Genomic DNA, 22,378 nt, shown 5'->3' with positions numbered 1-22,378 from the left:
GAGGTAAGCGCTCAATGAGTGCCAGGGTTTTTCAAACTGGTGGTGATCCAATTCATGAAGAGTAGGTGCTGACCGTTATTTAATGTTTGCTGAAAGGTGAGGTGTTTTGTTGTGAAGCTTATATTTATAAGTTTGTACTGGTCATGATGTAAATCTATTTGTTGTAATAGGTCTCCATCAAAAGTTTGATAAGCCATTGCTGGTAGAGGACCAACGAACAACTGAGCTGTGCAGACTCCATTCTCTAAACTAGTCTATAGCGTGGGCAGATCTGCACGAGTAAATTCAGACAGCTCTCCACGGACCATGAGGCCCTTTCCTTTCCCCCAGCCTCCCACCCTGTGGCCTTCGCTTAAGCTCCCAGCCTGGAGCAGCCAGCGTTTCCCCGGGCAGGCTCCTCCCCCAGCTCCTGAATCCTTCCCTGACTGCCACATCTACCCTTGATTTCTAACTCCTAGATCGTCCACCACTGGGTTACATACTCAGAGGACAAGACACTACTAGTTCGCTGTCTCCCTTTTACCTAGTTCAGTTCGTGCAGTCGGAGAAACTCACGGAGAATTTCTCTAAAGAATGTGGTCTTCACTCAGGAAAGGCCCCCACGGGGGTGTCCAGGCTGGACCTGTGGGCTCGAAGTGGCTCGGGGGCTGCAGGGCCGTCTCACGGCGTTACCGATGCTCAGAGAGCCCCCTCCCACGAGGCCAGGCTGAGAAGGGCACCGGGCCCCAGCTGCTGAGGGGCGGGACGTGGGGAGGAGGCTTTCATCGTCTCCGGCGCGGGCCCGGGCACCCGATCCGGCTGTCCGACTCCAGGCCGGGGCTGCAGCGGCCGCCGTCCCGCCCGGGGGCGCCAAGCCCGGCCGGGCCGGGCTCCGGCCTCGCCCTGCCGCGTGGGCCCGCGCTGTGACCCGGAAGCGCTCCGGAAGCGGTTCCGGAGTCAGCGCCGGCAGGATGGCGGCGGACACGCAGGTGAGGCAGGCAGCTGCGGGGCCAATGCGGCCAGAGGGCGGGCGCGGACGGCGGCCGTGGGGCCGGGCCGCTCGTGCCCCTGGCCTAGGGACACCGGGGGGCTGCGGCTGCGGAGGGCGCGGCCCCGGGGCTGCGGAGGGCCGGCCCCTCACGGCTCCGACTCTGGCCCGGCCCTGGCGGCACAGCCCGACCCTGGGCTGGAGGAGTCCGGGGCTCCGGCCTCAGCTTGGGCATCTGGAGCCCCGAGGGGCCCGCCCGACCCCGGGGTTGCAGAACCTCACCTCCTGGAGTCCCTGCTCCATTTCTCCGAAGCCTTCCGGTAATGAGCTGGGCCAATGCCAACTCTTCCCTAAACTTTACATTCGGCAGATGTTTCTCGAGCACCTACTATGTGTAGGGACTTCTGGCATAGTCTTTGGATTTATACAGTTGTGAGTTTGAGTCCTAGCTCGTCGATTCCTGAGACGCTGGGCAAGTTACTTAACCCCGCCAAGTCTCAGTCTTCATCTGTAAAATGAGGTTAAAATAATACTTATCCCGTAGGGTTGTTGTGAGGATTCAGTGAGATAAAGTAGGGATCCGTATATGTTGGTTATTATTAGGTCCAGAGTTAGATAAAAGAACTGTCACTACCCAGGAAGACTCTTGTCACCCTTGAGTGTTATCACCTGTGGGTACCTTGTGGTTCAGAGAAGGGCTTGGGAAAACCTTTTCCCTCCACCCCTTCCTCGTTTGTAGCTGTGAGTGTTTTAGGGTGAAAAGGCAATATTATGGGAAAAAGAAATAGGTGCCTAAAGGACAGCTTGGCTCACTTGGGTCTCCAGGGTGAGGAGATTAGTTGATTTTGATTTGGAGGCCCTGAGGCCAGAGAGTGACCACTTAACCTAAACATTCAAAAGCCGTGTATTCGAGTTTCCTGTTACCAAGGGGTCAGTAATTTGTTTCAAGTTGTGTTGTATTGAATCCTGGAAAGAAGAGTTTAGTCTGTTGGGTATATCGAAAAGGGTTGGTGGAATCCATGCTGATTTTTAACATTAATATTCAAATGCAAAAAAGTCTCTAGAGCTGTGTGGTTCAATGTGGTAGCCACTAGCCACCTGGCTATTTAATAGCCAAATGGCTACTTAAGTTAGTTAAAATAAGATGAAATTAAAAATTCAGTTCTTCGGTTGCATTAGTTGCATTTCAGTGCACAGGTTGCAACTCGCGACCAGTGGCTGCTGTATTGGACAGTGCAGAAGAGTGTTTCCAGGGGCCGGCCCGGTGCCATAGTGGTTAAGTTCGCGTGTTCTGCTCCAGCAGCCCAGGGTTCGTGGTTCGGATCCTGGGTGTGGACCTACACACTGCTCATCAAGCCATGCTGTGGTGGCATCTCACTTACAAAATAGAGGGAGATTGGCACAGGTGTTAGTTAGCTCAGGGACAATCTTCCTCAAAAAAAAAAAAAAAAAGAAGAGCGTTTCCATTACCCCAGAAAGTTCTGTTGGACAGTGCTGCTCTAGAGAGAAACCTGTGGACTTTAAGGTTGTTTGCCTCTGATCTCACCCACAAATGCCTTCTCTGAAGGATCTTAGTGTGCTCTTCCTTGGTTTTGTCCTGACAGGGTCTCAAGTGGGTAACGTTCATTTTCTGATTAAGAAAAAGAAGAGCCTTGAACCAGAAAAGCTCTTTCATCTTTGTGAGAGAAACTAGTCAGGAATTTAATATTGTGGAAAGACAGCTATGTGGAAATTCTAGGTAAAGGGTAGATTGTCTACATGCGTCTATTTTTGCTATCTCCTTAAACCTCGCTAAAACTAGTAAAGGTTTTAAAAAAAATAATCCCACAGGCATTGGGAGAATGGGGAGCAGACAATAGCAGCAAATTTTTGGAAGCTAGAAAGTGAAGAGTGGGAAAGGATTTAGCTGACCCAAGGAAAATGAATCCTAAGCCAATAGTTAGGAAAGCTGAGAACCAACCTGATTTACATTGCGGAATCTCTGACATTTGGCAATTGATGGTATCAGCTAAATTCTGGAAGTGAGGGGCTAAGTTAGGAGGATTGGTTGAAAGCCATTTTTTCAGGTGCAGACCGATCTCTAGCTTTCTTTCTTCACCTTGGCAAAAGACTGGAAGTTTTCTCTCTGGAGAGTGTAAAACAGGATAATTGTGAGGACCAGCATAGGATGTCCAATAGCCGAGGAAATCATCAACAAAATAATTCAAGAAACTTTCCCTGAATTAAAGGATGTGTTGCCAGACCAAAAATGCTTGGCACGATGGATAAAAATAGACTCACAACAAAGCACATTAGCATGACGTTTTAGAACCCTGGACACAAAGAGAAGATGCTACCTAGAAGCTTCCAGGGGAAAAAGTCAGGTCTCATACAAAAGATCAAGAAGCACAGTAGCCTTGGACTTCACTACAACACTGAAAGCTAGAACTCAGTGGAAAAATGTCTTCGGTATTCTGAAGGAAAATGATTTCAACCTAGAATTCTGAAGCCAGGCAGGCTTAAATCACGTATGAGGCTAGAACAGTTTCAGATTTGCAAGGACTTCACAAAATGGAGGCTGTGCTTCACCCAAACACAAGGAAGAGTACATTTTCAGGGTGATAAACCACATCCCAGCTGTACAGGCTCACCTGCCAAGTTGGGGCAGGTCAGAAAGCTCTGGGAGAGACTTCTTCAGGACGTTGGAATTCAATAGAACAGCTGATCTGCCTAAATGTATTGGGATTTAGACAAGTGGCAAAAAGTTTGGGGTTGAGTTATTAATTAGAACAGATAAGGCAAACTGAGGTGAGGTGGGAAAAGCAAGGATTAACTCCAGGTTAATAAAAAAGCTGTGCAGAATAGTAAACGTAGTTTATTAAATGGAGGTTGAATACCGTTTACATATAAGCGCTGACTACTGAGCTAGCCCGTATTATGAAACTGAGGAATTATATTGGGGGAATGGGGAGGGTGTGTAGTGGGGTTGGAGAAGGAAAGAACTATGGTAGAAAAGCAATAAAACTGAAAAATCAAGAAGTAGCAGCACAAGCAAGTTATTTAGAGATATGGAGATAAATACCAAAATAATCAGCCAGAATTGGTGAAAGAGGTTGTCCTTGGGGACTGAGGACTAGGGACTGGTTTTTATAGTAAACCTCCCAGAACTCTTCAACTTTGACTCTTTAATTATATGCATGTATGACTATAAAAAAAGGCAATATTGAAACCATCATTTATGTAGAAGATAGACTTTTGGGCATGAGTATATTCATTGCCAATAGAATTATAGCGGGGCTTTAAGTGTAAGGAAAACTCAGCATTATGTGATTTCTCTATGCGCCCTTGAATCTTTTTCTAGTAAAGCCTTTCTGTGAAACACCCTGGCACCAGTGTGTTAGTTACTTGGGTCTTATTACGCCCTGCTCTACTGCTCGTGTATCCATGACCTGCCCATCTTGTAGCTTGTAAAATATTGCTCAGGCGCAGATTTTCAGGAATGTTTGCAGAGTGGCCCCCTCTCTGGATCTTATGCTTAGATCTCTGTGTGGGGGCATGCAGCTGTGGTAACATCGATGGTGGTTGAAAGCTAAGGACTTGTTAGCATCAGTTTATAGACCTATTGGTTTCAGGTTTAGTTTCAAAAATGCAGCTGCTGTGGCTCTCAACTCCAGTAGAGCAATGGCTTCCCCTCTTGGAGTCCGTTCCTTCATCACCTGTAGAAAGGGGGTGCTGATGCCTACCTCAGAGGCTTGTTGGTAGTAGTAGCTGACTTGGTGCTCAGGATGAGAGTAAATGCTCTATATACACTATCTCATTTAATCTCCGTAGCAGTCTTGTGAGGTAGGTGCTATTATCTGCATTGTATAGAAGATCAAGGTGATGACGTAATTTGACTGAGTTTCCACAGCTGGTAAGAGGCAGAGCTGGGATTCAGTCTCTTAGCCTTTCACCCTTTAGGTGAAATATCCTTTGCTCCACTAATGACTTGCCAGGATACTGACAGTTCCCTCATGGGAGGTTTATGTGAGATAATATAAAGGGAACATGCCCAGCACATAGTATGCCCTCACTAGATTTTGCATAATTCTGAAAGGATATTTTCTGTCCTGAGGTTTTTGCCTTTTGCCTTGCCTCTTTTTATCCAAGTTGAAGTAAGGTATATTGACTAGTTGACAATGTCTGGAAACAGTTTGGATTGTCCTACCTGGGGCGGGAGGAGTGGAGTGCTGCTACTGCCATCTAGTGGGTGAAGGCCAGGAACGCTGCTCAAAATCCTGTGATGTATAAGGACAGCCCTCCAAACAGAGAGTTATCCAGCCCAAATGTCAGTGGGTGGAGGTTGAGAAAGGCTGGGTGAGAGAGATCTTCACTGAATTCTGCACCCCCATCCCCAACACGTGCACACACACACTCATTGTTTTCTAGTCTGGTGAAATTTTCTCTGTGGGCTTGGTCTTCACAGGTTTCCGAGACACTAAAGCGTTTTGCAGGGAAGGTGACAACAGCCAGTGTGAAGGAACGGAGAGAAATCCTCAGTGAACTGGGGAAATGTGTTGCTGGAAAAGGTATTTATTTTCCGTCCATATGGCCTAGAGACGATTCCATTTCAAAGTAAATTGTGTTCTCTGTTTAGAACTATGGTCTTTTCCCCTCGCAGCAACTTCTGCCGTCACTTTCTGTGTTTGCTTGTTATAATGTGCGTTGAAACGGTTGGGTTGGTGGAGAGTTTATCCATTTAGGTGGCAAAGCTTTTCACGGTTTTAACCATTTTGATTGGAAATACATATTTCTAAAAGATACCAACAATCATCCTTAAGTAATTTACCAGATGCAAAAAACATTTTCCTTATGACTTGAGGCACCATTTTTCCCAATCTGTGTTCCATGGAAGTGAGCAAGATGGTAATAGGTGATTGGCCAGTAAAGGATTCCAAGATCAAGTAAGTTGGGGAGATGTCACATTTTTTAATGCCCTCTGGGAGATTCACAGCATATTCCAGGAAGGTGTTTTAACTTTATTAAGCTTTCTTTAATCCAGTGTTCTTCTTGAACCTCTTTTTTGCTGAAAACCTGTTCAGGGTCTGGAGAACACTTTTTGGGAAATGTTGAGCACATGTAGTTATCCTGATTCTGTACCACAACCCAGGGCTATCTCTACCACCTATGGAGTGTATAAGCCTAGTTTGCCTTCATCCAATAAATCCTAATTAGTTTCTGAGTTTCCTTTTGGTATGTTTTTACCATACAGCATTAGTTCTCAAGTGTGGTCCCTAGATCAGCAGCTTCAGCATCATCTCAGAACTTGTTGGAGATGCAAGTTCTCATCTCCACCCCAGAAACTCAGATCTAGAGCCCTGGGGGTGGAGCCCAGCATCTGTGTTTCACAAGCCCTCCAGCTGATTCCTGGGTTTGCTCAGGTTTGAGAAGCAGGGCTGTATAGAGTTGGGTGCCCCTTCTCTCAGCTTTCCCCTCTGTTTAGTTAGGAGCCTACTTTCTACCGCTCTTTCACCCGAGTTCTCCTTTGCCACTTCTGATCTGCTGTCGCCCGGTAACATACCCAAGCTCATTAAAGGTGTGTGTAAATTAAGTAAGTTGCTATTTGTGAGCTTCTAAGAGATTCTCCTGTGTATTCAGGCTTTAGTGTATGCGTTTTATGGCACCTTCAAAAGTCTTTCTGGTCACTTCTCAACAAGGTTCTAGTTACAAAAGGCTGCCATGTGGCAAGATACTAGCTGTCCACACCTTCTGAACCAGGATAGTTGACCCTCCCTACTAAATAACTGCTGAATACTACACTTCCCCCCCATTTTATGGAGTAAGGAGTTCAGTGTGTATGGGTGAAGTTTATAAACTACTCAGGGCCTTTTCAGGGTGATTTTACTCTTCAATCACCCTGAAATTCTACAATTCAGGGTGAATTATATTTGTAAAGTGTTCAGTAACCTTTGATGTATAAGTTGATTGTGGGAAGTTAACTTCCCCTTGCATGAAATCATTAGTTCTCAATTTTCTAATGTTCTGAGTCTGAGCAGGAACCATGGCATAGTGATAATTATCCTGGCCTCTCCTGTTCTTAGGGTAGCAGATAACCAAGTGAGCTAACTAAAGGTGGGGGAAGGATATTTTCAACCAGGCTGAGGAGTTGGAGACTTGCTCAGAGCTGTCTAACCCTGGATGCAGTTGGTCAGCATGGCTCAGCCCAGCCTGGGCTTGAGGTCTCTGAGGCCTCTCTGTTGTTCTCCTTAATCCTGCCTTCATGTGCTTGGACCCTGAGACTCGCTGCTGCGTCATCTCCTGCGCCTGATCTTTCCAGGCACAGGCCTGTAGTGCGGCAGTCAGTGATGACGGGCTTGGGCTGTGGGGTCAGACGGACTCTGCATTCTAGCCATGGCTCTGCCACTTACAGGCTGTGTCACCTGGTTCAAGTTATTTAACCTGTCTGAGCCTGTCTCCTTGCTTTGAGCATAGAGATGGCAGTAGGGCCTCCCTCACAGGGTTACTTTGAGGAGTAAATGAGAACATGTATGGACAGTGCTTAACACGGTGCCTGGCTGTGATAAGCCACAATCTTAGCCACAGCTATTTCTGGCCCACATCACTCTTTTTCTCAGTTACTGAAATAGCCCCAAATCCAATGGACCAATATAGTGTTCAGGGCCCTGGGGTACTGGGTCCCTGTACCTCCTTCACTTGCCCCCTGTCATTTGGGTGCCCGAAGTGTGAGGTACTGTGTGAACCCTCTGAGGGCCTCCTGCTCTCGGTGCCTCCCACGTTAGTCTGTCTTATACCACAGCCTACATTTCCCCCTACTCAGACCCTTCTCCCTCTCGTCTGCATGCTTCAGTCTGGCATGCAGGACCTGTCACAGGTTGGTTTTCCATTATTGAGCTTTATTGTTCAACTGAAGTTTCTCTTTCACTTGGCTGGCCTGTTTGCTTTCCTGTGCCTCTGTTTCTTGGTCTTAAAATGTGCTCAATCACAGTACCCACCTTATAGGGATTAAATGAGTTAATGTATGTGAAATGCTTAGAGCAGGGCCTGGCGCTTTGTGAGCACTAGCTAAGTGTTGGGTGTTTTTATTCATCCTCCTCCCCTTCCTCCTCAGGGGTCCTGAATATGCATTATGTATTCTTACTCCTGTACTTTGGCTCATGTTAATGCTACTCAGCATGTAGTTCTCTCTCTTTCCATTTTTCCATAGCCTACTAATCTATTGGACTAAGCTTCTGTGTCCTTAAAACCTTTAGAAACAGGGCCTGCCCGGTGGCATAGCGGTTAAGTGCGCGCACTCCGCTTCGGCGGCCTGGGGTTCACAGGTTCAGATCCCGGGCCCGCACAGATGCACCGCTTGTCGAGCCATGCTTTGGCGGCATCCCATATAAAGTAGAGGAAGATGGGCACAGATGTTAGCCCAGGGCCAATCTTCCTCAGCAAAAAGAGGAGGATTGGTGACGGATATTAGCTCAGGGCTAATCTTCCTCACAAAAAAAACAAAAACATAAAAAAAAAAAAAAAAAACCCTTTAGAAACCACTCCAGTTACAGGTGTTCTTCCCTTTTCTGATCTCTTATAGTCCTTTAATTTTGTACTATTTTTAAAAACCGTTTATTGGGATATACATAAAGTACACATATAAACGAATAGCCCACTGAATTATCACAAACTAAACACATCCATGTAACCAGCGCCCAGATCAGGAAGCAGAAGAGTCCCAGCACTCTAGCACCCCCATTCCAGAGCATGTTAAGTTTGGGGCCGCTTGTATTTCCTTAGTTTCATTTGTTTAACAAATGTCCACCTGAGAGCCTTTCTGTACCAGATGTTTTCCTCAAGTCCTATTTTGTTATTGCTTTATCCTCTTGGGAATTCTCTCTCAAGTGAACAGGGAGTATCCAGGGGGCAGAGATCATGTCTGGCAAAATGCCTGGCTCAAGCAGATGCTCCTGAAGTAGTTTTTATTGACTAATGTCTGTGTAATCTTTGGTTTCAGATCTGCCAGAGGGAGCAGTGAAAGGGCTCTGCAAATTATTCTGCTTGACTCTGCATCGATACAGGTGAATCCCAGACAAGGGCCCAGTGTCCAGAGCACTTTGTGCAGGGAGGTAGTATAGGGTAGTGGTAAGAGCCCAGGCACTGGAACCAGACTGCCTGGGTCCAAATCTGGGCTCTGTCACGTCCTAGCTGGTGGATCCTGGGCAAGTTACTTAACCTCTCTGTGCCTCAATTGCCTCATCTGCAGAATGGGGCTGATGCTGTTATCTACCTCACAGGTGGTGGTTAGTAAGTGTAAGGTTCCTGAAACAGTGCCTGCCGTGTCATGAGTGCTCAATATGGATGCTGTCATCAGTCGTGCATGTAAAAGCACTTAGCCTAGTTTGAGGCCCGTAGTAAATGCTCCATAAATGTAGGGATTGCCCTTACAGCCTTAATGGCTCATTTGCCCTTATTAACTACTTCCAGAACTCTGGGAGGAGGTAGATTTATCTAGTTATTTCATAACCCCATCAGCTATGGTCACTGGAATACAGTGTAATCCAATTTTCCTAAGAAAGACCAGCGCTTGGCCTAAGCTGCCCTGCCCCTTCCCTGTGTCCGTGTGTCCACCTTTCTCCTTCATTCCTCCCCCTAGAGATGCAGCCTCCCGCAGGGCCCTGCAGGCAGCCATCCAGCAGTTGGCTGAGGCCCAGCCAGAAGCTACTGCTAAGAACCTCCTGCACTCTCTGCAGTCTTCAGGCATTGGCTCCAAAGCAGGTGTCCCCAGGTAAGAGGTAAAGGGGTTGGTGGAGTCCTACTCGGGACTGAGTGCCGATGAGCTGTGTTGAGCAGGTGTGAGCTTGCCTGTCCCTTTCCCCTTTGCAGCTCTGAATGACACTGGCAGTCTGCTTTCTGAGTGGAGGGAGAAGCCAGGGTGGCAGACTTAGTGGAGAAACCACTTTGCTGAGGAATGGTGTTAGGAAACCAGTCTAAGCAAGGCTGTTTTGAGGGGAAGCCAGATGCCCACCAAGCAGTGAACAGGAGAAACCCTCTTTTTGTTTTTATAGTTGTGAGTGCTAAGAGATGGCAGTCTGGCCGATGAGGCCTGTACTCCTTGTCCTGAATTGTTACAGATGATTTGTGGGGAACTGGTTTCAAGTTCTGCCCCGTTTTAGGTCAGGAGAGGGTCCTACATACCAGGCAGGGCTTTGCAGTGAGCATTTATGCTCAAGATGGAGGCTGCTGCTCTGCACTCACCCCTCGCCTCCCCTCCCCTCCCCTCTCCTCCCCTCCCCTCTGCAGTAAGAGCAGCGGCTCGGCCGCCTTGCTGGCCCTGTCCTGGACCTGCCTACTGGTGCGCATTGTCTTTCCCTTGAGAGCCAAGCGGCAAGGAGACATCTGGAACAAACTGGTAGGTTCCCTGGGTCTTTGGAGTAGTAACGGTCAGCTGTCTGCACAGAGTTGGGGCATGTTTAAGCACCTTCTCTGGCCAGTGCTCTTCTTGGTGCCAGGTGACCAGGTGCTTTGAATTGTCCCAAGGTGTGTGACTTTGATGGATGGGCATGAGTGCAACGTAATAACATTCATCTGTTTATCAAATATATATGGTTGGGAGGTTCTTTTGAATGTCTAGATATGCTTAGTGGAGGGCAAGAGGAATGGTCTTATGGTTTAGTGAAAAGGAGTCTGAGGATGTTAGTATGAATCTGATTATTCGCCATGAGATTTGGCTGAGTACTTACCTTCTGAGCCTGTTTCCTCATCTATAAAATGGGAAAAAGTACCACCCACCCCATTCACCACCACCCACCCCTCAAAATTCACCTTCATTGTCGTGAAGATGGACTCAGACCAGATGTGAAAGGACTGTAGAAACTTACAGAGGGCTGTGCAGGTAAATGAAGAGTGTATTGAAAACCATGAGCACCTCTCCCCGAAGCAGCAGCTAATAAGACATTGATGGCCTCATCCCTGGGAGCTCATCCAGCACACTTCTGGGATGACCCTGGAACGGCCATCCGTGATTAACTGAACGATAAGAACACTGAAACCTCATAGGTAGTGGATATGCTGGAATTGGACCCGCTTCAGAATGTGTGTTTCATTGTTACCAGAAGGCCTTCTTATAACATGGTTCATCATGGGCTCCCTCATTGGCTTCTCTTCAATGAATTCTTATAACCATTATCCGAGATAAGTTACTATGCTTGTGGGTTAGTGAGTGGGAGGGGTCAACCCTGGAGTGTTGTGTTTACGGGACAGAATGTGTCAGGAGCTTGAGACCATGTTTATTTTTTCTGTATCTTGAATCTAGGTTTTTCCTTTGCTCGTTGCTAATGTCAACCATACTCTTAGGTTTGTGGTTCATTTAGTTGCTCAAGTATTTGTTGAGGGCCTCCTCCATACAGCGTGCTGTTCTAGGACTGGAGGCTAAAGCAGAGAACAAGACAGAGGAACTTGCTCTCAAAGAGCTCACGCTCTCATGAAGATAGATAACAAAGTGGTGCACAAATAAATGATAGGATGTAAAGTTATGCTGCAGAAAAGTGTGTAGGAGGAGAGAGAGAATGCAGTGAAGAGTGATGGTGGGAGGAAGGCCTCTCGAAGGAGATATCATTTGAGCAGGATATGAAGGAACAAACCATGCCCAGATTAAGGATTGGAACATTCCAGGAAGAGGGAATAGCAATATAGTTCTGAATGTGATATCACCAAGCTTAAAAAGCTATTTTAATTAAAGAAATAAACAGTTTAAAATTCAATAGGTATAGAAGGATATACTAGTTTCCCTCTCACCTCTGTCCCTCGCCACCTAGATCCCCCTCTATTACTACTTCCTTATGTTTGTAGATGTCTTCTCTGTATATATGACTAATAGGTTTTCTTGTACAAATGATAGTGTACCGTACATACTTTTTTCTTTAACTAGACTTAAAATTTGTTCCAGAGTGGTATATAGTTTCTCACTCTGAATGACTATTTGCTAATCCTTTGAGTGGATGTGCCACAGTATATATAACTGGTCCCCTGTTGATGGCCATTTATGTTGTTTACCATCTTTTATTATTTTTTTAATATATATATTATTTTAAAATAGCTTTGTTTTTTTTTTTTTGAGGAAGATTGGCCCTGAGCGAACGTCTGTCGCCCATCTTTCTCTTTTTTTCCTTTTTTTCTCCCCAAAGCCCCAGTAGATAGTTGTATGTCACAGTTGTACATCTTTCTAGTTGCTCTATGTGGGAGGCCGCATCAGCATGGCTTGATGAGCGGTGTGTAGGTCCACACCCAGGATCCGAACCCACGAATCCCAGGCCGCTGAAGAGGAGTGCGTGAACTTAACCACTATACCACCAGGCCGGCCCCTACAATCATTTATTATTATAGAAAATGTTGCAATGAATAACTTTGTGTACATATGCCATTCTGTACACATGCAGATGGAATTCAGCGGACTTCTTAAGCATGCCCTTTTTCTCAGGGTGGCTATTCGCACTCCTCACCAGTGACCTTGGGTGTTTGTGGCCATAAAGTCTCGGAGGTTTTTCAATTGAGCGCCTGTTATGTGCTTCACTCTGGGTTGGATAGTGAGCTCCACACAGGCCGAGACCATCATATTGGTCTTCGCGTCCGTATCCACGGTGCCCAGCATAGTGCCTGCCATTTCATTTAGTCAGTGTTCAGTAAGTATTTGTGGAGTTAATGAAGGAAAAGTCAAGGCAGATAAAGAAATACATGATGCAGGTTCGTTGTCCTCTTCCTACATGGCACTTACCTTGCTGGAATTGTATATTCATTTGTGTGTTTATTTGTTTGATATCTTTCTTTCTCTCTGGACTATAAAGTGCATGAAAACAGGGCTCTATCTGTCTTGGTTCTCATGTGTCTTCATTGTCTGACTCATAGTAGGTGCTCAGTAAATGTTTATTAACAAAATGCATGAGTAAACAGATGTAATTCAACGACAGGGCTAAGTGTGGAGGCTGGAGGGAAGAGGATCTGTCTGGAGTTGAGTGGGAGAGGCCTAGTGGAGGTGAACCCAGGTTCTGACGGGCCTGATGAAGGTCTTGGGCAGGCTTGGAGGATCCCGGGACCTCCACTACCATTTCACCTCCTGACCTGAGCCTGTCCCGGTCCTGGCAGGTGGAGGTGCAGTGCCTGCTCCTGCTGGAGGTGCTAGGCGGCTCCCACAAGCATGCTGTGGATGGTGCTGTGAAGAAGCTCACCAAGCTATGGAAAGAGGTAATGGGAGGCTGCAGGGGGTGGTGGGCGTTGCTTCTTCCATGCCACCCCCCGTGCCGTCTGGTACACCTGCTTTACACTTTCCTGTTCAGAACCCCGGGCTGGTGGAACAGTACTTGTCAGCCATTCTCAGCCTAGAACCCAACCAGAACTATGCAGCCATGCTGGGGCTGCTGGTGCAGTTCTGCACGAGCCACAAGGAGATGGACGTGGTCAACCAGCACAAGGCAAGTAGACTCACTGGAGGGAAGGAGGGGGAACTGGTTTTGGCCTGGTGGCCCCAGCTGCTGGTCTCATCTGAAGCTTGCTGGTTTTCTCACATGAGGCCCTGGCCTTTCACCATGGTAATGAACCTTGAGGAGTTAGACAGTTTTCCCTCCAGCTCTGACATGGGGTGAATCCTGCCATAGTTACCAGTGTGATAGTCTGCCTGTTCATGCCGTGATTTATTCTCCCACAGTTGAGCAGCTGCCATGTGCCAAGCACTGTGCCAGGTGCTGGGGACGCAGCAGTGAGCAAGGAAGCTGTGTTCCCTCCCCCTGCGGAACTGAGTCTGAGAAGGAGTCTGCCCTTAGACAGATAGTCATCTAATTAACCAGAACTGTGATAAGCACTTCAAGGGAAAAATACAAGAAGCTGTGATACTCTGTAATGGGGGACCTGACTTAGGCTGTGGGTCGGGGAACACATTGCTATTGAAGGATTTTCAAGGGTGAATAGGCCTTAGCAAGGTCAAGGGGTGAGGGAAGGCATTGTGGGCAGAGAAAGCAGCCTGCAGGAAGGAGCGTTGAAGAGGTGATGGGGTGGAGTAGCACGAGTAGGTTAGAGAGGTGTGAGATGCAGCCAGCTGAGTAGCAGGCAGGCCTATGAGCCACGCCAAGGATTTTGGACTTGATCCCAGGAGCGAGGAAAAAACTGTGGAAGGTATTTAAATGGAGAATGGCGTGATCAATGGGACCTCTGTGCGTGACACCATGAAATTTGGGGCACTGGTTTGTGTTTTTAAAGGCACTCCCACAAGAGGGGTCTTAGGCCAGTGATGAGATACCTCAGAACGTCAGGGTGTAACCAGGTGCTTGCATTCTCTAGAGCGCCCTGCTGGACTTTTATATGAAGAACATCCTGATGAGCAAAGTCAAGCCTCAGAAGTATCTATTGGTGAGTGAGAGGTGGCCCTTACTGACCTGGACAAGCTAAATCCCATTTTCAATTCTCTGATTCAGAACTGTCCTTTATTCTTGGTCTGTTCCTGGAAGGGCTGGGTGCCTGACTCCTTTCTCTTTGTAGGATAACTGTGCCCCTCTGCTCCGATACATGTCCCACTCGGAATTTAAGGATCTGATACTGCCCACCATCCAGAAGTCTTTACTGAGGAGTCCAGAGAATGTTGTTGAAAGTAGGTTGCTGCCAAACAGGACGATGGGAGGGAGACAAGTTGCCTGATAAGCTGCATGCCTGATACTTGGCAGCAGGAAGCATTGTAGGGGATGGGTGATGTATTCACTGTTTACCTCAGTGGGACCTTAGGAGAGAGATCAGGGACCCTTTTGAGAATATGTTGAAAGTCATGGCCCTTTTGCTAGAAGAATGCACAAAAGTATATCTACTTAGAATACTGCGTACAGTTTTAAAGGTCCAAGAAGCTTCTGGAGACCATTCAGGTTAAGATCGTCTTCTCTAGACAGTTTGAACTTGGTGTGGAAGTGGCTTGAAACCATAGGATATGAGAGTTGAGTCTCTGTCCTGTTACTCTTGGTCAAAGGCGTAGGTGGAATGTTGGAGGGGCGATATTTTGCTGATTGGGATGGGGCACTCTACGTCTTTACATCAGAGCTTTGGGGTAAAGACGTGACCACTCGTGTGACCGTATAGAGATGGAGAGTGGTTGCTTCTGTGTGGCTAGACAGTAGGCCTGATGGCCTTGGCTGGGGAGTAGGGCAAAAATGGGCATTACGCCTGAGGCTGACATGGTCGGTGCTTTCTGTCCCCCTAGCCATCTCCAGTCTGCTGGTATCAGTGACTCTCGACCTCAGCCAGTATGCCCTGGACATCGTGAAAGGACTGTCTGGTGAGTACCCCGACACCTCTCCAGCCCCTAGAATGGCACCTTGGGTTTTGGTTGTACTTGAGCCAATTATTATAGAAAGAGGGGTAGGAGACAGCTCAGGTTAGAAATGAGGCTTTAACCTAAACTACATTTCTTTCCTGAGATCCTTTATAATGAAAGCATAGAGCTAGGATGGAAGAGTAGGAATGGAAAAGGCATGGAAAAGGCAAACATGAAAGCCTGGGTGTTCTGCTCTTGGCAGCCTCTGAGTCACAGCTCTCTGTGTGTCCAGGTCAGTTGAAATCCAACAGTCCCCGCCTGATGGATGAAGCCGTGCTGGCACTGCGGAACCTGGCCCGCCAATGCAGTGACTCTTCAGCAATGGAAGCCCTGACCAGGCACCTGTTTGCCATCCTCGGAGGTGAGCAAGCCTTCTTGGCTGTGGGGATGGCTGAGGGGTGGCCCCCAGCATTCGTGGACACTGGGACCTGACAGGGACTTGGTGCTCCGAGTCTGCTCATGGCAAGGCTGTGTGAAGGCAGTAGAATGTGAAAGTGTGAAGTAAACAGAAGCACGTGCAGGGCAGTGTAGATGGGGGCGATCTCAGTTTCATTTTTTTTGTGTGTGAGGAAGATCAGCCCTGAGCTGACATCTGCGAATCTTCCTCTTTTTGCTGAGGAAGACTGGTCCTGGGCTAACATCCATGCCCATCTTCCTCCACTTTATATGGGACGCCGCCACAGCATGGCTTGGCAAGTGGTGCGTCAGTGCGTGCCCGGGATCTGAACCGGCAAACCCCGGGCCACCACAGTGGAGCGCGCGCTCTTAACTGCTTGCACCACTGGGCTGGCCCTCAGTTTCATTTTTTTTAAGTATGTACATTATTGTTTGCAGAGAGGAAAAAATTAGAGGGAAATACACCAAAATATTAATGTCTTTGAGTAGTGGGAACATGGGTGATTTTTAAATATTTATTTTTATATTTTTTCTGTTTCTTAAATTTTCTGTAAGAGCATATTACTTTTTCAGGGGAAAAAAAGCTAGTAAATGTTGTTTTAGACCCAGCTTCTCAACAGAAAGGCTATTTATGGAATCAGAAGCTATATCTTGATGTCACACACATGACCACATTATTCACCCCCTTGGGAAGGTGGCAGATGTGAATTTTGTATCTCTGCTGTCTCTCCTCTCAGGCTCAGAGGGAAAACTAACTATTGTAGCCCAGAAGATCAGCGTCCTCTCAGGTACAGAATTTCTCCACGGTAGTGGGAAGTGTGGTAGTAGATGAGGTGTAACGTTAACTGTTAGGTAAGGCGAGTCCTTCTTTGGATCTTGACTCCTCTGCCAATCTTGGACATCCCAGCCTGGCTCCCAGGACTCTGCTGCCTGCCTGCTTGGCAAGCAGGACCTGTTCAAGTCTGGCGGGAGGCCTGGCTTCTGTAGGAGGCAGGACTTTTGGAGGAGGGGTAGAGGGAGGTCAGTGATGGCCAGAGGAGAGGCATGGCTGCTGGGGAGGTGGGCAGTGGCGGGAAGACTCAACGTGTTGGTGGTTTTATGCTGATGAGGGGCTGAGCAGGGGATCCCCTGCTTTCCAGGGATTGGGAGTGTCAGTCATCACGTGGTATCTGGGCCTTCCAGTCAAGTCCTGAATGGGACCGTAGCAGAGCTGTTCATCCCATTCCTCCAGCAAGAAGGTAATTGTGTGCAGCATGGTGAGAATGCCATCTAGACCCATCCTTGACCCTGGTTTTCATAGTCAGAGCCTCCCATGAACCCCTTCTGAAGGCACACCTCCCCCCGAAGCATTGCTGCTTCCTCTCTCTCATACTCCTGGTTGCTTTCGTGCGCTGCTGGCAGGGATTTGACGCGCATCTAAGAAGTCAACTGACTGGACTTCTGCTTCTTGTCTTAGTTCACGAAGTCACCTTGGTGCACGCTGTCTCTGTCCTGGCTCTTTGGTGTAACCGGTTCACCACGGAAGTGCCCAAGAAGCTCACTGAGTGGTTCAAGAAAGCCTTCAGCCTTAAAACCTCCACCTCTGCAGTGAGGCACGCCTACCTGCAGTGCATGTTGGCCTGCTTCCGAGGTGAGAGCCTCCCCCGCGGAGGTGACCGAGTCTTCAGGGCATGATCACCATTCTGGGCTTTCTCTTTTGGTTTAGCTTATTTTGCATCATTTTCTCCTGAGTCTCTGGGAGCGTTGGGCTTAGTCATCCATAAAGCCCAGAATCAGTGTCCAACTTCACAGCAAATTCTGCCTTCTCCCCCTCGTCAGAACTTCAAAGTAGAAAGCTTATTCAGAGAGCACCCGGAACCAGAACCTGCTGCTACATTACCTGAGATCATGGAGAAACGATTCTGATAGGACAGATTTAAAAGGGCTAACTTCATATAAACTTTGTGCTGGACCTGTTAAAAACAACCACTGCCCTCGGTTCAGTGCCAGCAAACCTACTGTCATTTGGACATCGGCATCCACCTCTTCCCGGGCAGAGCTAGGGGAAACTTTCAAATCTGTATAGGAGCTTGATCTCCAAGGTGCAAATCTCTAACATTGATTTCCACCTCCAAAATAGGCTTGTATTTCTTTAAAAAAAACGTTTAAACTTTTTTTTTTTTTTTTTGGGAGGAACATCAGTCCTGAGCTAACATCTGATGCCAATCTTCCTCTTTTTGCCCAGGAAGATTGGCTCCTGGGCTAATATCTGTGTCCATCTTCCTTTACTTTCTATCGGACGCCGCCACAGCATGGCTTGACAAGTGGTGCGTCGGTGCGCACCCGGGATCTGAACCTGTGAACCCTGGGCCGCCGAAGCAGAGCACTCACACTTAACTGCTGTGCCACCGGGCTGGCCCCAAAAAAGTTTAAACTTTTGATGGCTGTGTTTAAAGAAATGTCTAGGAGATGCCACAGCTGCCTTTAGAGAGGGGACACCATTCTGTATGGTTCCTGTATTCATATATCAGTTTGCAGTTTTGCTGCGTTGATCAACCTTGATTTTAAATTGAGTTCTAGATAGTTGAGACTTGGTTTAACCCAGTCTCTGCAACTTGAGCTAATTCTACTTGATGCCTTTAAAATAAACATGATATAAAATAAACTTTTAAAATAAACATTTCTAGGGGCCAGCCCGGTGGCGCAAGCGGTTAAGTGCACGCGCTCTGCTATGGTGGCCTGGGGTTCGCTGGTTCAGATCCCGGGCGTGCCCTGATGCACTGCTTGTCAACCCATGCTGTGGCGGCATCTCGTATAAAGTGGAGGAAGATGGGCATCGATGTTAGCCCAGGGCCAGTCTTCCTCAGCAAAAAGAGAAAGATTGGCAGATGTTAGCTGAGGGCTGATCTTCCTCAGGAAAAAAAAAAAAAACATTTCTTGAATTCAAATCCATGACATCATCCAAAAGAAAAACTGGTTTCATTGTGAAATCTTCTGATATGCCAGTTCAGTAGTTAAGAAAACATGGGTTTAGCTATAGTTTTAATAGGTTTCTGCATTTTTTTTTTTAAATGGGTTTTGTAGTTCATGGGTCAGCAGATTGGTTCTGGTTTTGAAATTTGGGTCCGGAGGTCATCTGGAATGGGGGAAGAACCCCAGATAGTAATTGGTAGGCTCGAGGTTGGCCCTGGTTCTCCCTCAACCAGCTGTGTGGTCTTGGGCAACTCATTTAACCTCTCTTGGTCTGTTTCCTTATCCATAAAAATGAATAGCTGGACTATTGGGTTAGTAAGGATCCTTCTAGCTCTAACTTTATGGCTGTAGAATTTGATTTAAGCCTCAGATTCTAAATTTTTTTTTTTTTTTAATTTATTTATTTTTCCCCCAAAGCCCCAGTAGATAGTTGTATGTCATAGCTGCACATCCTTCTAGTTGCTGTATGTGGGACGCGGCCGGAGAAGCCGTGCGTTGGCGCGTGCCTGGGATCCGAACCCGGGCCGCTAGTAGCGGAGCGCGCGCACTTAACCGCTAAGCCATGGGGCCGGCCCAAGCCTCAGATTCTAATTCCACTTCTTTGAGATATTTGACAAGGTAACTGAAGGGTTTTAGTCAGCCAGTTCAGACCTGGGTGGGTAACTCCTTTCTTGAGTAATCTTGTTATCCCTGAGGATCAAGGCCTTCTGTAAGGTTCTGGCCCTTTCTCCACAGGTGACACACTGTTGCAGGCCCTGGACTTACTGCCCTTGCTCGTCCAGACAGTGGAGAAGGCAGCCTCCCAAAGCACTCAGGTTCCCATAGTCACCGAAGGAGTCGCTGCAGCCTTGCTGCTCTTGAAGCTTTCGGTGGCTGATTCACAGGCTGGTAAGAGTCCAGAGATGTCTGGGCTGGTAGCAGACAGGAGCCTCTTTCAGAGTCCTTGGGAGGAGTGTCTTGATGTTTAGAATTTTACAGGTTCAACTTGGCCACTTACTGCATTGGGTCAGCCACAGGGCTGCTTGTCATCTGCAGGGATGAGCCTCAGGTCGCACTGAGCAATGGGAATGCAGTCAGGGGACCCTGTCACTGTCCTCCATCATCCTGTTGCTCCAGTGCTCTGGGACCAGGGCCTGTAGGTAATGCCCAGACTGACATGGGTTTAGTAATGGGATGTTTTTTAAAATTGGTTACACAGTTATAGAGTACAGAATTCAAAAGGTACAAAAAGATATAACGTGAAAAGCTTCCCCTTAGCCAGCCTGTCTTCCAGCCACTTAGTTCCCCTCCCCGGGCAGTATTACCAGTTTCATGTCCAGGGATAGTCAGTGCATCTTCGTCCAAACATGCTGGGTAATGTACTATATAGGCCATGTTATATACTGAACATAACTTGGGAAAGATTCCAAATCAGTACAACAAAAAGAGCTTTCTCATTCTTTTTTGTGGCTACGTGGTGTTCATGCTTTCTTTAGTCCACCTCATACTCTGCATGCAGACATACCTGAACTTATTCCTGTGGTTAGAAATGGAGTCCAGCTCCTTTCCTGTTGTGTGCCATCTCTGTATATGCTGGGACACTGGCTGGATGTCAGGAAAGGCTTCATGACAGAGGGAGCATTTGAACTAGGGTCCTGAAGGCTAGGAAGGATTTCACTATCTGGAAGGGAATGGCCCAGTGTGAGTTCAAACCAGCCCCAGTCAGAGAATGGCAGGGAAAGCACCTGGTGTGAACCTCAAGTATTTTAGCCTGGCACCTGGACTAGGGAATTTCAGATGGGAGGCAGCTCGCCTGCCATCTCAGAGACAGCAGAGAACCACCGAAGGTTTTCGTATAGGCGATGATACTAGAAGGATGGTTAGGTCTCAGAATGGGGGTGGGCAGAGGGCGTAGGAATGACCCATCCCTGCTGGCAGATCACCCCTGCCTGCTGTATCAGAGGGTCTGGCAGCAAAGCCAGCCTCACAGCTTCGGGTTGAGGGGACCAGCCCTGGTGGACATGGTGAGCTGTGTTGCAGAGTAATCTTTCGATTCTTGCAGAGGCCAAACTGAGCAATTTCTGGCAACTGATTGTGGATGAGAAGAAGCAGATTTTCACTTCTGAGAAATTCCTGCTCATGGCTTCAGAGGATGGTGAGTTACTCTCCCCTTAGTTGAGCCCGAGGTCGGGGCTGAGTCTCTCTGCCAGGTCTTCGGGGGGACCCTTCCCCAGTTACCTGTTGTCTTGATCAGTCAGCTTTGCAAAAACCTGAACCAGGGTGATCTGGCCCACAGCCTGACTGTCATGGGAATGAATTTATTCCTGCGGGGCGTGTATAAGGCTAGGGAAATGAGGGGAAGTGGGAGATTTGTGGAGACAGAGCACTAATGGTTGTGGAGCTGTGATATTAGGTGTAATTATAGCTGATTGGGTAATTGGTGCTGTCTCGGAGGTTTTCTTTTATTAAGAGGCAGCTGAGAAGCTCTGGTGGAGTGTGGCTGGCTCCACTCCCCTGCCAGGAGACACAAAAACTACTGGTTTCTTTCCTGGCAGAGAAGGAACAGTTGATCTTTAAATGTATGTTTAAAATTCTAGGTTGCCTTAGGAGTGTCTGCTGCTAATTGGTGATTTGAAAAGTCTTTTTGACTCACAAATCACAACATCCTATTAATGATCTACAACTGTTAGTCACTTTCTGATTTTTTAAAAAAAACCTAGCTGGTTTTTTGTGTAGAAAATACATTCACATAATTCAAAAATAAAAGATCCAAGAGAGTCTACACTGAAAATTATACCCTTGCTTTGATCTCTGGCCACCCACTGTCCCTGGCCGTGGAGAACCAATTTTACCAGCTTCTTGTGTATCCTTGATGTTTTATATTTATACCAGCAAATATCTTTATGTGTTAGTTCTCTACCTTTTTTACGCAAACAGTAGCGTGCCTGCGATACACGTTGTGCTGTCTGCAGTTGGGAATCATTCCGCGTCAGTATATAATGAGTGTCTTCGTTCTTTTTTAGAACTGCGTAGTAATTTTTAATTAATTAAAAGAAAGTGAATACTTTTCCTTATTTCAAAATACATGTGTGTATAGTTAGCCAAGAGAAGGAACTTCAAATGAGCTGTAATTTCACATCTAGTGATAATCACATTTACATTTTGGTGTTCATTTTCCGATTTTCTCCAGTTCTTTCTGGATATGTTCTCTATTTTAAAAACACGTCTGCTGTTTCTCTCTACTCCTAGCCCTGTGCACCGTGTTGCATCTGACAGAGAGACTTTTCCTCGACCACCCTCAGAGACTCACAGGCACCAAAGTGCAGTACGTGAGGCTCGCTTACCTTTGCTCTTGGGCCAAATGAGGCAAACCCTGTCAGGATCCTGAGAACGGGTGGTGTGTGTGTGTGGGGGGGTGGGAGGGCTGACTGTGGAGAGCCCTGCACCTGGCCTTCCCCCAGGACGGTCTGTCCCTGCTTACAGGCAGTACCACCGGGCTCTGGTGGCGGTGCTCCTGAGTCGCACCTGGCACGTGCGCAAGCAGGCCCAGCAGACAGTTAAGAAGCTGCTGTCGTCTCTCGGGGGCTTTAAGTTGGCGTACGGACTCCTGGAGGAGCTGAAGACTGTCCTCAGTTCTCACAAGGTGAGGGCATCTGGGCTCCAGAACTGGGGATCTCAGACCTGCTTCCTGACCCTGCTTGTGCCATGGGGTGTTGGCTGGGCCGCTCTTGGGCTCTTCTTGCTCACTCACACTCTGTGTGATGCCAGAATCTTCTCTCCCC

The 22,378-nt window shown here is 47.5% G+C and overlaps 1 protein-coding gene across 1 annotated transcript in view; it reads left to right on the top strand.

Annotated features, from left to right (window-relative positions):
- The first annotated feature begins 907 nt into the window (after positions 1–907).
- GCN1 (GCN1 activator of EIF2AK4) overlaps positions 908–22,378 on the top strand; it is a 57,329-nt gene continuing 35,858 nt past the window's right edge. Inside the window, exons 1-18 of the mRNA XM_058531549.1 lie at positions 908–968; positions 5,412–5,514; positions 8,940–9,003; positions 9,579–9,710; positions 10,226–10,334; positions 13,064–13,162; positions 13,255–13,389; positions 14,252–14,320; positions 14,450–14,558; positions 15,156–15,230; positions 15,502–15,630; positions 16,403–16,453; positions 16,805–16,903; positions 17,122–17,295; positions 19,353–19,505; positions 20,659–20,751; positions 21,846–21,921; positions 22,080–22,239. Of these exons, the coding sequence (XP_058387532.1) occupies positions 951–968; positions 5,412–5,514; positions 8,940–9,003; positions 9,579–9,710; positions 10,226–10,334; positions 13,064–13,162; positions 13,255–13,389; positions 14,252–14,320; positions 14,450–14,558; positions 15,156–15,230; positions 15,502–15,630; positions 16,403–16,453; positions 16,805–16,903; positions 17,122–17,295; positions 19,353–19,505; positions 20,659–20,751; positions 21,846–21,921; positions 22,080–22,239 (1,848 nt within the window). The 5' untranslated portion in view covers positions 908–950. The remainder of the gene's footprint in view (positions 969–5,411; positions 5,515–8,939; positions 9,004–9,578; positions 9,711–10,225; positions 10,335–13,063; positions 13,163–13,254; positions 13,390–14,251; positions 14,321–14,449; positions 14,559–15,155; positions 15,231–15,501; positions 15,631–16,402; positions 16,454–16,804; positions 16,904–17,121; positions 17,296–19,352; positions 19,506–20,658; positions 20,752–21,845; positions 21,922–22,079; positions 22,240–22,378) is intronic.

This window comes from Diceros bicornis, chromosome 35, assembly GCF_020826845.1.
Source record: "Diceros bicornis minor isolate mBicDic1 chromosome 35, mDicBic1.mat.cur, whole genome shotgun sequence".
Classification (NCBI taxonomy): domain Eukaryota; kingdom Metazoa; phylum Chordata; class Mammalia; order Perissodactyla; family Rhinocerotidae; genus Diceros; species Diceros bicornis.
The sequence above is the reverse complement of the archived record's forward strand: the minus strand, read 5'-3'. Positions and strand labels throughout refer to the sequence as shown.